Consider the following 15,736-nt stretch of genomic DNA (forward strand, 5'->3'; position numbering starts at 1 on the left):
ATTCCTGATCAGGGGACATACTTAGGTTGCGGTTTTGATCCCAGTCTGGGCACATATGGGAGGCAACTGATCGATGTCTCTCTCTCACATCTGTTTCTCTCTAAAATCAATAAATATATCCTCAAGTGAGGATTTAAAAAGAAAGATTAAAAAAAATTAGGATAGCCCTGGCCAGTTTGGCTCAGTGGTTAGAGGGTTGGCCTGTGGACCGGAGAGGCCCGGAGTCAATTCCCACTAAGGGCACGTACCTTAATTGCATTTTGTCCCCAACTCTGGTTGAGGTCATGTAGGTGGCAACCACTCGATATGTCTCTCTCACACTGCTGTTTCTCTCTCTCTCTCGCCCTCCCGCTCTATCTGAAGATAAGTGCAAAAATATCCTTGGGTGAAGATAAAATTTTTTTTAAATGATACCAACTGTAAGGGTTAACTAGGGCATGTTGTCACAGTATCCCCAACCTGGTCCTTTTTCTATTAGATTTGGTATTTTTTAGAATTGATGGCAGAGAAGGAAAATATACCTTCAGCCTTTAGATATCATTTACCTTGGTATTTAGTAATTTTTGGATTGTTGACATTTGTGCTAAATTGGATACAGTTTGACTCATATTTATCACCCATTTTCTTTGCCTAAGACAGGAATTTTCCTAAGTATTTCTGGGAAAAATTTAACTCTGCCTAAATAATTTCATGAAAAATATAACTTATTCCTAAATAACTTGAATAAGAACCTTAAACCATGAATTTAAATAGTATATCAGTAACGTCTAATCATATTAGCTAGCTGTTCCTTACCATATGGTCCTTTATAGTACTACACACTCATAGATGGTTTTAACTGGTTTTAGTTTTTCCTTATTTCTGTTTTATCAAACTGCTATTATGAACACTAGGAAATGGGAAAATGGTTAAAAGGAGAGGAAAGAAACACAAAATGTTAATGATGTACAGATTTGGATTTAATGTGGAAATGTTGAGAGATACAGTATTGAAAATTTTACAGTACTGGGTGTGACAAAGTGGGTAATCTTAACCACATGGAAGATTTCCAACATGCTTTGCAAATCAAATGTAATGAATGAAATAAAGTTGTAGCATTTGGCACTTTCATTAGGACCCTTATACCAACATTATCAATATTGTGTACATTGCTTTTATTATCAGGTCACAAAAGATGTCATTAAAGAATTTGCAGATGATGGTGTCAAGTACCTGGAACTAAGGAGCACTCCCAGAAGAGACAATGTTACAGGTAGAATTTAATTCTCAGCCAATGTACTCTTTTCTGTGTGCTTTGGTCATTCATGTGTTTACAAGTTGAGAATATGAAGCCCTTACTTCTACTCACTTGTAAAAGTAGAATCAACTTTCCAAATCTTATTATGTACATTATTAATGAATGAGTTGTTACTATTTTTTTTTAATCCTCACCTGAGGATATTTTTCCATTTATCATCAGATAGAGTAGGAGGGAGGGAGAGAAACATCGATGTGAGAGAGATACATCGACTGGTTGCCTCCCATACAACCTGACCAGGGCCGAGGATGAACCGCAACTGGAATTGAACCTGCGACTCATTGGTCTGTGGGCCAGCGCTCTAACTGCTTAGCCAAACTGGCCAGGGAGAGTGAGTTATTCTTTAAAAAATTTACTCAGGTATTATGTGTTTTAGGGAAATAAAAAGGCCTGCAAAAATTTCCTTTGTTTTTCTGTTGGTCTTTCTCACTCTGAGCCACACTGGCTGGGCTTATTGCACATTTTCCAACAGCATTCAGTTCTAAGTTATGCCGGTGAGGGTAGTGAAGGATAGAAGAAATCTACCAGTTATTAGAGTTAATTTGCTCTTTTTTTTTTTATCCTCACCCGAGGACATTTTTCCATTTTTTGCTCAGATAGAGCGGGAGGGAGAAAGAGGAAGAGAGAGAGAAAGAGAGAGAGAGAGAGAAACATCGATGTGAAAAGGACACATCGAGTGGCTGCCACCCGCACAACCAACCAGGGCCGGGACAAACTGCAACCGAGGTACATGCCCTTAGCGGGAACCGAACCCGGGTCTCTCTGTACCGCAGGCCGACGCTCCAACCCGCTGAGCCAAACCGGCCAGGGCTTAATTTGCTCTTTGAATGAAGATTCAGAAGGGAAGTGTTAACCTAAACATGTAACAATAGGGGAATTGTAAAATAAAGGTTAATGAAATATTGGGCAACAATTAAAAATAGTTGGAAGAGCCTGGCCGGTGTGGCTCAGTGGTTGAGCATCAACGCATGCACCAAGAGGTCACTAGTTCAATTCCAGGTCTGGACCCGGGTTTCAGGTTCGATCCCCAGTAGGGGATATGCAGGAGGCATCCGATCAGTGGTTCTCTCTAACATCTATGTTTCTATCTTTTTCTCCCTCTTCTTTCCTCTTTTTCTAAAAAAAAAAAAAAAAAATCAATAAAAATATATTTTTAAAAAATAATTAAAAAGTACTTTAATTACATGGACATATGCTCAGAATATAGTGTTAAATGACCAAACAGAATACATATATAGACCTAGTAGTAACATCCCTTCTATTCATATATAATATATAAATATATATATTTACTTACTTATATGTGTATATTTATATGTATGTATATTTAGAATATATTTGTTTATATGTATATACGTATGCTTAGAAGTATGTATATGTATGTTTTAGGAAAACAAAGACAGTGGTTACCTTTGAGTAGTGGGATTATATGTTAATTTTATTTTTCTTCTTTATTATTTCCTGTACTTTACTAGAGATTTCCTACCAAAAAAGTAAGCATTTTTGAATTGGGGTATGAGAGTATTTTAGAAGAGGTTGTTCTGGAGAGTGTTCTTCCAGAGCCCCCCCAAAAGAGGAGAACTTAAGTACCCAAACTTGAAGAACATCTCTAGTGCCCTGGATGAGTAACATGGAGTCTGAGCAGAATAGAGGAGAAAGGAACTCAAGAGAGGATTCTTTTCTGGACCATCAGGAAAACATTCTGCTAACAGAGAAAAAGAAAATAGCGCCCTGGCCAGTTTGGCTCAGCGGTTAGAGCGTTGGCCTGCGGTCCGGAGAGACCCAGGTTCGGTTCCCGCTAAGGGCACGTACTTCGGTTGCAGTTTGTCCCCGGCCCTGGTTGGTCGTGCGGGTGGCAGCCACTCGATGTGTCCCTTCACGTCGATGTTTCTTTCTCTCTCTCCCTTCCTCTCTCTCCCTACCACTCTATCTGTACAAAAAATGGAAAAATATCCTCAGGTGAGGATAAAAAAAAGAAAAGAAAATAGCATTTTTTAAAAAATAAATATTTATTGAATTAAGTCAGATGGAAATAGGAAATAATTTTTTTTTTTTAATCCTCACCTGAGGATATATCTTCATTTTTTGTTCAGATAGAGTGGGAGGGAGAGAGAGGAACAGAGAGAAAGAGAGAAACATCGATGTGAAAGAGACACATCGAGTGGCTGCCTCCTGCACAACCCCAACCAGGGCTGGGGGCGAATTGCAACCAAGGTACATGCCCTTGACCAGAATCGAACTCGCAACTCATTGGTCCTCAGGCTGACACTCTAACTACTGAGACTAACCAGCTAGGGCAAGAAAATATCTTTTCAAGACAGGCTTTAGAAAAGGGCTCGTGGTTGTTCTTGTTTTGTTAGAACATTAAAATATTTTCATAGCAATTTGTGAGAGTAATTTTATGTCGGTTGAATTTGAGAATTTTTTTTTTCCTTTATTTTCGAGAGAGAGGAATGGTGAGGGAAAGAGAGATAGAAACATTGATGAGAGTGAACATCAGTTGTTTGCCTCCTGCATGCCCTCATTGGGGATTGGGCCCACAGCCTGGGCATGTGCCCTGACTGGGAATTGAACCTGCACCTTCTTGTTGCGTGGGTCAATGCTCAGCCACTGAGCCATACTGGCTGAATATAAGGATAATTTTTTAATTGGCTTGTATTTTATATGCCTTTTTTAAATTTTATTTTTGTAATAATTCATTTTTCCCCAAATTTATTAAAGTTCAATTAGTATTTACTAAAATATATACCTAAGGGCCCTGTTTTTATTCATCTTTAACCATGCTTTTATCACAACATAAAGTGAAAATGTAATTGTTCACATAGGGATGTTAATGTGGAAGGATGAAATAGTTGATCTCTTTAACATGTTTTCTTTGTGTCCTTTCCAGGAATGACTGAAAAAACTTATGTGGAATCTGTACTTGAGGGTATAAAACAGTCTAAACAAGAAAACTTAGACATCAATGTTAGGTAAGAAGCATTGTACCTTAGTGGTCACCATTTAAACATCTAGAATGTGTGAAAATTTTACTGCTTTGACCATGGGTATTATTAATTTTTATGATTCAACCAATAACTGATTTTTATCTTATAGAAAAAACAGTCAAGAACTCTATTCTTTAATGTTGAGAATGCAATTCTGAATTTATTCATGTGGCAGTAAAATTCTGAGTACTGTTGCTGTAGTAAAGTATGGCTTTCTATTGCTCTTCAGCTAAAATCTAGACCTTCTGACTTTGGCCTCCAAGATGGCACATGATGTGGCTGCCTCTCTTACTTTATTGTTAATTATTGCCCTGTAGTGTCTCTGTTCACCTAATAGGCCAAGACTATCCCACCTCAGCACTTTGTACTTCTTGTAACTTTTGCTTAGACCACAACTTTCACCATATCCTTGGATGGCTGGTATCTTCTCATTATTCAGGTCTCAGTTGAGCTGTCACTTCCTGAAGGGGGGGCCTTTCTTGACCACTTTATCTAAGGTACTCCCCAAATCCTCTAGTCACTCCATTTATTTCCTTTTTGGCAGACTTTTTAAATAGATCAGAAATTATCTTGTTTTATTTGTGTATATATGCCCACCCACTAGAGTGTAAATTCAGTGAGGCCACAGATCTTGTCTTTTGATTCACTACTACACATCCAGTACTTAGAACAGAACTAGCACATAGTCAGATCTCAATCGGTCCTTGAAGAAAGAAAGCTAGCTGTAGTGTTTCTGGCTATAAAATCTCTCAAAATTAACCTTAACTAGATGAATACCTCAATTTTAAAAAACCACCCAAGCCCAGCTGGTATGGCTCAGTGGTTGAGCATTGACCCATACACCAAGAGGTCACCAGTTTGATTCCCAGTCAAGGCACATGCCCAGGTTGTGGGCCCTGTCCCCAGTGTGGGGCATGCAGGAGGTGGCCAGTCGATGTTCTCGCTCATCAGTGTTTCTCTCTCTCTCCTTTCCTCTCTCTCTAAAAATCAATAAAGAAAAAATATTTTAAAAATAAAAATAAAAAACCACCCAAAAGCTAAGAGAATTCAGAAAAGAAGACATATAAATGGCCATTAAATGTATAGAAAACTGTTTAACCTCACTAATCATATAATTTTAAAAAGAAATATTGCAGGACAATCTTCTGGTCAAGATGGCAACATAGGTAAACGCGGTATCTCGTTCTCCCACAACCACATCAAAGTTACAACTAAACTACAGAACAACCATCATTCAAAACCACCTGAAATCGCGCTGAATGGAAGCCCTACAACTACGGAATTAAAGCAGCAGCCACATCGAGACTGGTAGGAAGGACAGAGGCACATGGGCTGGTCCCTCACCCACGTGTGGCGGATAAAAATCAGAAGGACACCTCAGTTGGGAAGGTCCTCCCTGAGGACTGAAGGGTTCCCATCCCACACCAGGCACCCAGCTCAGGGTTTCAGTGCCAGGAAGAGAATCCCCATCACTTCTGGCTGTAAATCCAGTGGAAACTGAGGCTGATGGAGGCTGCAACTATGGGAGCTCCTCTTTAAAGGCCTGCACATGGACTTACTCGAACTCACTCCCTCCAGGCTCCAGCGTAGGGAAGCAGCTTGAAAGGCATTAGAGACATATAGGGAAGAACTGAGTTGTTTGGCATTGGAGTGAGGGCTGGAGAGGCAGCTTCCTCTGTTGTCAGAGGCCTTTGTTCCTTTGGTGAGCCCTTCCTTGGTGTCAGACAGCTGCCATATCTGGGACTCCAGTAACTTGGCTCGCACTGTTTGCCCTGCCCTGGTGATTCCCTGAGGCTCTGCCCCACCCAACTTTCAGGCCCACCCAAGCTGTTGCCAGTTGCTTCACCATAGGATTGGCCTGTCTTGGATCCTGCTTCAGGTTTTCCTAAATTCTTTCAAACAAGCAACATCTGGTCTCAGCTAGCCCCATACCTCTCGTTAAGTAATACATAAAAACACAGTGAGGCAGCCAAAATGAGGACAAAGAAACAGGTCCCAAATGAAAGAACAGAACAAAACTCCAGGAAAAGAACCAAGTGAGCCCTGGCCAGTTTGACTCAGTGGTTGGAGCATTGGCCTGCGGACCAGAGAGTTCCGGGTTTGGTTCCCACTAGGGGCACATACCAAAAAAAAAACAACTAAGGAAATGGAGGTAAGCAACCTAACAGATGCAGAGTTCAAGACACTGCTTATAAGGATGCTTAATGAACTTAGTGAGAACTTAAATGAATTAATGAGGGCCTCAAGAGCATAAAAAAGCACCGGTCAGAAATGAAGGATGTACAGTCAGAAAATGAAGGAGGCACTAACTGAAATTAAGAATAATTTACACACGCCCTGGCCGGTTTGGCTTAGCGGTTAGAGGGTCGGTCCAGAGAGGCTTGGGTTTGGTTCCTGCTAAGGGCACGTACCTCAGTTGCAGTTGTCCCTGGCCCTGGTTGGGTTGTGCGGGAGGCAGCCACTTGATGTCAATGTTTCTCTCTCTCTTCCTCTCTCTCCCTCCCACTCTGTCTGAACAAAAAGTGGAAAAATGTCCTCGGGTGAGGATAAAAATAATAATAATAATAATAATAATTTACACAGATTCAGTAGTAGAGTAGGTAAAGCCAAGAAGCAAACCATTGATTTGGAATATAAGGAAGCAAAAAACACCCAATCAGAACAGCAAAAAGAATCCCCCAAAATGAGGATAGTGTAAGGAGCCTCTGGGACAACTTCAAGCATGCCAACATTCGCATCTTAGGGATGCCAGAAAGAGAAGGGAGAGAACAAGAAATCAAAAATCTATTTGGAACAATAATGGCAGAAAACTTCCCTAACTTGGTGAAGGAAACAGACATACAAGTCCAGGAAGCACAGAGCGTCCCAAACAAGATGAACCCCAACAGGCCCATACCAAGACACATCATCATTAAAATGCAAAAGGTTCAAGACAAAGAATCTTAAAAGCAGCAAGAGAAAAGCAGTTAGTTACCTACAAGGGAGTTCCCATAAGGCTGTCAGCTGATTTCTCAAAAGAAACTTTGCAGGCCAGAAGGGAGTGGCAAGAAATATTCAGAGTGATGAAAAGCAAGAACCTACAACCAAGATTACTCTATCCTGCAAAGCTGTCATTTAGAATCGATGGCCATAGAAAGAGTTTCCCAGACAAGGAAAAGCTAAAGGAGTTCATCACCACCAAACCATTATTATATGAAATGTTGAAGAGTCTTCGTGAAGAAAAAGATAAAAAATATGAACAAACAAAATGGCAATGAATACATATTTATCCACAATTGAATCTATAAATGAAATGAACAAGCAGAACAGAAATATTCTCATAGATACAGAGAACATTTTGTTGGTTGCCAGATGGGAGGGGATTTGGGGGAATGGGTGAAAAGGTGAAGGGATTAAGAAGTACAAATTGGTTGTTAGACTGACAAATCTCAAAGGGAAGGGAGGGGTGGGGTGGGAAGAAATAAACCAAATAACTTATGTGTATATATTCATAACCAATGGACACAGACAACAGTGTGGGGAAAGGCAGGAGGGGGGCAGGAGTGGGGAGGAGGAGGTCAATATGAGAAAAATGAGGAACGTCTGTAATACATTCAACAATAAAGATTAAAAATATATATATTGCAATACCATTTCAAACCCCATCCCCCACCACCACCAAAAAGGGTAATAACCAGTGTTTGTGAACTTAGACTGTTGGTGAACATATACAATTAATAAAATCTTTCTATAGAGCAGTATGTACTAAGATCTATAAAAATAGCCCTGGCCAGTTTGGTTCAGCTGTTAGAGCATCGGCCGTGGACCAGAGAGTCCCGGATTCGGTTCCCACTAAGGGCACATACCTCAGTTGCAGTTTGTCCCTGGCCCCGGTTGGGGTCGTGTGGGTGGTGACCACTCGATGTGTCTCTCTCACATTGATGTTTCTCTCTTTCTCTTCTTCCCTCTCTCCCTCTCGCTCTATCTGAAAATGAATGCAAAAACAAAAATAAAAAACGGTCTATAAAACCAGTTTACCCTCTGACCCAGTAATTCTCTTTTAGAAATGTATCCTAAGGAAATAGATTGATTTATGAGTAAGATTCTTCATTGTAGTGTTATTTATAACAAAAAGTAGAAAACATCCTAAAATGCCCAGCAGTCAGAGGACAATTACATTGTTATATTCATATGATGTATATTGTTTCTAAAATATTTAATGGCAGAAGAAATTGTTAACTGAAAAAAAAAAGACACTGCATTTTATATACAGTTGATCCAAATTCTATAAATAAATAAATGCTGAAGGAATTTTTTTACTAGAGGAAAATTACACAATATTAACAGAGTATTAGATTTCTTGTAGAATTCCAGCTAATGTGTGTATCAGCTATTGGATACATGTTAGAATTAGAATGTTACCAACTTTGTACCCAGTGGTATGGCTCAGTGGTTGAGCGTCAATGCATGCACCAAGAGGTCGTTGGTTCAATTCCCAGTCAGGGCACATGCCCAGATTGTGGGCCAAATCCCCAGTAGGGGGCATACAGAAGGCGACCAACTGATGTTCTCTCATCAATGTTTCTATCTCTCCCTTTTTCTCTCTCTAAAATCAATTAAGGGAAAAAAAAATTTTTTAAAGACTATTACCAATTTTGTAACCCTTATGAAATAGTGGATCTAAGCCTGCTGATGAAAGAACACATCACCACCTATGAAATGACTCATGCCAGAAAATTGAATCTGATCTTATGCCTCTAGATTAAATCTCGTGTCCATTATAGGAAATACAGGAGAACATGTTAGTAACAGGGATTCAAGCAGCAAAACCCAGACTGTGGGAAACCTTATAGGACAAATGACCTAGTTTCTTCAACATATAAATGTAAGAAGTATGGTTGAGGGTCGGGAGTGAAGGGAGTGGCTATAGATTAAAAGATACTTGAAACACATTGACTGGTACAATGTGTGAACCTTTAATTGGATTCTCAATTGAACAAACTGTAAAAAACAAATATTTGAACAAAAAAAGGTTAGACACTTAGAAATTTGAACACTAACTAGGTATTTGGTGCTATTTAGAAAGTTATGTCTCATTTCCCCTGGCAAAGTAAGATGTTATGTCAGTTAGGCTATACATTTCCTATAGTACGATGTACCGTACTACCATAGCTCTCTGGCCGTACTCAAGAGTTGTCTTTTTTATCATACTTGTTTTCAACTGTGTTTTTCTTATGTTAAAGATATTTGATATCAATCGACAGAAGAGGTGGCCCTTTAGTGGCCAAGGAGACTGTTAAACTTGCTGAAGAATTCTTACTTTCAACCGAAGATACAGTTCTTGGCCTTGACCTCAGTGGAGACCCTACAGTAAGTTATTTTTCCTAAATACATTTTATTTCTAAAAGGTCAAATTAGTTTGTGGGATAAGCATTAGCTTGAAGCACCCTGCATTCTCCAGAAGGCCAACAGACTCTGTGTGGATGAAACCCTGTTCTGCCCTGGATAACCAGAATGTCTACAGCAACTGTTCTCAACCAGCATTCTGTGAAAGAATTAAGACCCATAAAAAAGAAAAAAAGAGTTGCATGACAATATGATTATTTTCTCCATTCTTCTAAAGATGGTACACAGCTAGTTCCATTCTACATACATAGAAGAGAAGTTATTTCATTATATACAGTGGATGTCTAATGCTTAATTATGGCTAGAGCTTAATTACCTCATAGAAGCCTCAGTTGAGAAAGGCTGACCTAGAGTTTCGTGAATGTCATACTCAAGCAGGATGTCACATCTGTGGCTCTGTTGGCATTTTGGGCCAAATAATTTTTTGTTATGGGGACTATCCTGTGCATTGTAGGGTGTTTAGCAGTATTCCTGGCCTCTGTCCCCTAGATGCCAATAGCACTCTCCCAGTTGTGACACCCAAAACTATTTCTAGACATTGCCAAATGTCCCTGGGAGTGGGCGGAGGGGAGGGTTTGGGGATTGCCCTTAGAAAGCCACGAATTAGTCCCATGAAACTGGTTCTTTTGGCTTTGTCTAAATTTGGTCTGTTCTGCTGTTGTTTCATCCATCCATTTGATAGAAGCTTTCTTTAGTAATTATGTGGGTTCCTGAATCAGGTGAGGGTTCTTTGTTAGCACTAGATACCCTTCCAGAAATAAAATTTGTTGACTGCTATGTAGCTTAGCTAATTGACCTCAGGGTCACTGATACTTAAGATTCTTGAGGGCAGCGACTTTGTCTCTGCCAGCTTTGCATTCCCCAAGGTGTATGGCACATTGTAGGTGCCTTATAAACAAAATGTACAAATGAATCAATCTGCCATATTTTTCTGCCATTATTTTATTCCTTTTTTTATTGGGACAGAGGACCCAGTTCCCCAGTTTTCCCAGCATTCTCATGTATCCTCGTTTTAATTTTATCTTCAAGGCAGGACAAGCAAAAGATTTTTTGGAACCTCTTTTAGAAGCAAAAAAAGCAGGTCTGAAGTTGGCATTGCATCTTTCAGAGGTAAATAAAATTGTAAAATTAGGCTGGAGAGGATAGATCACAATGGAAAATAATAATCATGTTTAAATGGCTAAAAACATACCTGGCTTGGAAAAACATTTTTAGACGGGGGGGGGGGGGGGGGGGGGGTGGTGTAGGGGAGAGCAGAAATATTTTTAACATAAATTATAATGATAAAGGTATGACTTGTTTTAGTCCCTTATATTTGTTTTTGTTTTTGTGGTTCCTGGGATAATGGCTGTTGACTTCTAGTACAGCTATGTCTTTAAAAACATCTTAATGACATCTTGCTAGAGAAAATGCGTGTACTTCCATCATTGACCCTATCATTGGCAAGCTGACATTGAGAGAAGCACCAGTTCATCTCACTTGTCCTCGTAGGGCAAGGGACCTGAATGTATCACATGCACTGGCAAGAAAGAAAATAGCTCATCACCATTTTAGTAGGGAGATCAGGTGCCCTTCATCAGTCCCTAGCTCCTTGGCAGCATGAGAAAGTAACAGATAATGGCTGGAGAACAGTCACTTTCTAAGCACATCCCTGTGAGGCAAACAAGAGACTTTATTGCACTTTCCCCCATTTTACAGATGGTTTATTTCTTAATATTCTTTTTTTTTAACATACAGAAAGCTATATAATATATAATATATACAAGTAGAGTTTGGATTTGTTTTGTTTTTTCTTTATCCTCACCCGAGGACATTTTTTGATATTTTGTTCAGATAGAGTGGGAGGGGGAGAGAGAGAGAGAAACATCAACCTGAAAGGGACACATCGAGTGGTTGCCACCCACATGACCCAATGAGGGTCAGGGACAAACTGCAACCGAGGTACATGCCCTTAGTGGAAACTGAACCTGGGTCTCTCCAGACCGCAGGCCAATGCTCTAACCACTGAGCCAAACTGGCCAGGGCTGGATTTGCTTCTTTTTTTGTTGTTGTTAATCTTCACCCAATGGTATTTTTCCATTGATTGTTAGATAGAGTGAGAGGGAGAGACAGAAACATCAATGTGAGAGAGACACATTGATTGGTTGCCTCCTGCACGACCCTTACTGGGGCCAGGGATTGAACATGCAACCAGGTATGTACCCTTGATGGGGAGTTGAACCCCAGACCCTTTGGTCTGAGGGCCAATGCTCTAACCATTGAGCAAACTGTCCAGGGCTGGATTTGTTTCTTAAATGCAAGAAATAATACTTAGTCTATTTATCTTCATGGGGTTATCTTGAGTATTAGATGGGGTAATGTATAAAGGTTGAGTAGCATCATAATTTAAAGATTAAGGAAAAAATTGGAGCTTCTTGTCATTACTGGTGGTTTTCATGTCAACAAGTAAAGGGTCAGTTATCTAGTGGCAGAACTTAAAAAATCTAGGTTCTGTATTTCCACACTGTGATCAAAAAGGACTTTCACTCTTAGGACACCATCTAGCTGACCTGATACCTGATCGAAGCAATTAGTCAATATAATGAAACAGCCAGCACGTGTAACTGTAACCAGTTACCTTTGGTCTTGGGTCACAGCATCCAAGCTTTTTACCCTAGTTTCTGTTGCATTTCTTGCTTGATCCATTGAATATAAAATACTTCGTTTCAACATGTTATTGTGATTTGTCTTTTAGGCTATTGGGAGATAAAGACTACAACTAGACATTTTCATGGTAGTTGTGGTGTGTATGGAGCTAGCCTTGTCAAGTCTGGGCCCTGGAGTCACATGGAGCCAGATTTCACCCTTTCTGTCATTCACTAAATCTATGACATTGGACACCTTTTGTTTAAATCTATTATATTTTTAACTACAAAAGTTATATGTATCTGGAAAAAATCCAAGTGTAGAGAACTAGAATGTAGAAGGAAAAAATAAAAAATGAAGTCTCCTTCCCTTTTCAGTTGTGCTCTCAAGTTGATCCTGTAAACAGTTTTGTGTTTATTTTTTTCCAAACCTTTTTCTAATATATATGAACACACATACACAACACAAAATACATATACACATGGAGTTGTGGAATTTTTTTTTTTTTATCCTCACCCGAGGACTTTTTTCCATTTTTTGTTCAGGTAGAGTGAGGGAGAGAGAGGAACAGAGAGAGCGAGAGAGAGAGAAAGAGAAACATCGACATGAAAGGGACACATCGAGTGGCTGCCATCTGCACGACCAACCAGGACCGGGGACAAACCGCAACATGCCCTTAGCGGGAACTGAACCCGGGTCTCTTGGGACCGCAGGCCGACTCTCCAACCGCTGAGCCAAACTGGCCTGGGCTGGAATTTTGTTTTTGAAAATTATTCTTTCTGAGCTTTAATTTCTTCATCTTAATATTTTGCAAGATTCTTATGAAGTTTAAAGGAAATTTTATGTAAAAAGGCACAAAGGTCCTTAATAAGTGTTTATTATTATTATTGGACATAATTATTATTATCATGGAAATGAATCTAGAATATTGGGAAATGAATGGGAAGATAATAGGCAAAGAAGAGAGCTGGGAAGGTATAAGTAGTTCAACTTTCCAGAATGCCTGCATTAACCTTCTCAGGGACAGAGTGCACCTGGCTATAGAAAAAGCACTTTTAAGAACCACTGAAAGAGGTTATTGATGCTCCCTCTCTCCCTTTTTGAGATTCCAAGTTCCAAAAAAGAAACACAAGTACTCCTGGATCTGCTTCCTGACAGAATCGGGCATGGGACATTTCTCAACTCCTCTGAGGGAGGATCCTTGGATCTGGTGGACTTTGTGAAGAAACATCAGATACCGCTGGGTAAGGCTTAGGGGCTTCAGACAACCCTCTGTCCCTTCCACCCCCAGCTCCTAGATTGCAACCCATATATAGAGAAGTTTTGTTCTAAATATATAAATACCATTTAGAAAGTAAAAGATGTACGGTCTATGTGCTCTCTGAGCCTCATTTAAGTAACACAAAGTTTTAGCTCCCGTTAGAATATAAGGTCCATGAGAACAGGGCTCTGCTCTGTTTTATTCATTGTTACATTCCCCAGTTCCTGGATGGAGCTCAGTGTTATATTGAAGGAATAAGGGGCATCTAGCATTTTGAAATGACTTTAACCAAATTAACATGTTATGAAAATGTATAACATTTATTTAAAAATTAAAAATTTTGTAAAATTCAAAGTATATTATATGTCTGTTGACCATTACATAGTTAGTCTACATGTGGAGCTGTTTAACAGCATATATTTATGAAGTGCCTACCTGTTCCAATCGCTTTTCAAATTGCTGGGAATACAGCAGTAAATAAAACAAATAAGCTTGCTTTCTCAAGGAACTTATATTCTAGTAGAAGTAAGAGAGACAGTAAACAAATACACAGGAAAATATCAGTGTTAAGTTCTTTAAAGAAAGTTAAACAGGCTGATGAGATAACCACTTTGGGTTGGATGATCAAGGAAGGCCTTTCTGAAGAGGGAAAGAAGCAATGGACTGAAATCCATTTTACTGAAATGAATTCACTGAATTTACAATTTACCAATTTGTAAAAATACTTGTGTGGGTATGCATTTTTTTTTAAACTATAGACTTTTTAGCAATTCATAAGGGGTGAGGTTTTTTTTCTTTTTACTGAGGACATTTTTTTTTTTTTTAATCCTCACCCGAGGACATTTTTCGATATTTTGTTCAGATAGAGTGGGATGGGGAGAGAGAGAGAGAGAGAGAAAAACATCGACGTGAAAGGGACACATCGAGTGGTTGCCACCCGCACAACCCAACCAGGGCCGGGGACAAACTGCAACCGAGGTACATGACCTTAGCGGGAACCGAACCCAGGTCTCTCCAGACCGCAGGCCAACGCTCTAACCGCTGAGCAAAACCGGCCAGGGCTACTGAGGACATTTTTAACCATCAACTAAAGTAGATAAAATGGAAACCATAGTGGTAGAGATCTTGTGGTGGTGGTTCAGCTCTGCTCTCAGCACAGTGAGGGGGCAGGTTGGGTTTGCCCTCCCTTGGAATGAGTGGCCCTATGTTGAGACTGCCTTACCCAAGGGAGCAGAAGCCATCCATCAAGTCAGTGAAGTATTTTACTGTGCCTGGGGAACCTGGAACAGTGTTTCAAGGCAGGAATGTATTAATAGAAGTCATTCTTAAGATGGACTTACTTGCAGCAGGATGGTTGTCTGAATAAAGGAGGTCCCCTGGCCAGTTTGGCTCAGCAGTTGGAGCATCAGCCTGCAGACCAGACAGTTTCAGGTTCGGTTCCCTCTAGGGGCACGTACCAAAAAAAAAAAAAAAAAAAGAATAAACGAGGTGTTAGGGGTATCCTTTGAAGCCATGGAAAAGGTGCTATTTCTGCTCTTGGCTTCTTATAATCTGTGACCCTCAAGCAGTGCTGCTATTATCTTACTTTTATTTTAGCCTTCACTTTAAGACCAAGGAGAAGTGTAGCAACCCTTCAGATAAGTCTCTGGCTTCTTCTTTATATCCTCCTCTTTCCTCTCCATTTTGGTAAAAGGAAGGGGAAGCACATGGCTGTGAAGGGGATATTAATTCCCTGCCTGGCACGGTTGCTGCCATAAGTTGCACATATTTTCCGCACACTGTTTGAATTACAAATTTCCACACATAAGAAAAGGTCAATTTTAAAAAAGTATATCTTTATTGATTTTTTTAGAGAGAGAAACATCGATGTGAGAGTGAAACATCATTCGGCTGCCTCCTGCACACCCCTTACTGGGGATAGAACTGGCAACCAGGGCATGTGCCCTGAGTGGGAATCAAACCAGCAACCTTGCAGTGCACTGGACGATACCCAGCCAACTAAGTCACACCAGACAGGGCAAGAAAAGGTCAATTTTGTAAAATAGTGAACTACTAAAAATTAGCATAGTTTAGAAAGATTTTCCATGTATCTACTTAATGAATGAGCCTACTAATCTGCTTTTTTTAAAAATTATTTTTATTAATTTATTTTTGTTACAGATGTTTCTCCTTTTCCCCCCA

The 15,736-nt window shown here is 39.8% G+C and overlaps 1 protein-coding gene across 3 annotated transcripts in view; it reads left to right on the plus strand.

Moving 5' to 3' along the window:
* The window catches only part of ADAL (adenosine deaminase like), a 32,309-nt gene that overhangs the window by 9,748 nt on the left and 6,825 nt on the right, over window positions 1-15,736 (plus strand). For 2 of the 3 annotated variants that reach the window (XM_036258469.1, XM_036258489.1), the window contains exons 5-9: window positions 1,165-1,252; window positions 4,188-4,269; window positions 9,507-9,633; window positions 10,699-10,779; window positions 13,400-13,538. In XM_036258469.1, coding sequence (XP_036114362.1) covers window positions 1,165-1,252; window positions 4,188-4,269; window positions 9,507-9,633; window positions 10,699-10,779; window positions 13,400-13,538 — 517 coding nt within the window. The remainder of the gene's footprint in view (window positions 1-1,164; window positions 1,253-4,187; window positions 4,270-9,506; window positions 9,634-10,698; window positions 10,780-13,399; window positions 13,539-15,736) is intronic. The other variant, XM_036258479.1, reaches the window with a different exon arrangement.

This window comes from Molossus molossus, unplaced genomic scaffold, assembly GCF_014108415.1.
Source record: "Molossus molossus isolate mMolMol1 unplaced genomic scaffold, mMolMol1.p scaffold_m16_p_1, whole genome shotgun sequence".
Classification (NCBI taxonomy): Eukaryota; Metazoa; Chordata; class Mammalia; order Chiroptera; family Molossidae; genus Molossus; species Molossus molossus.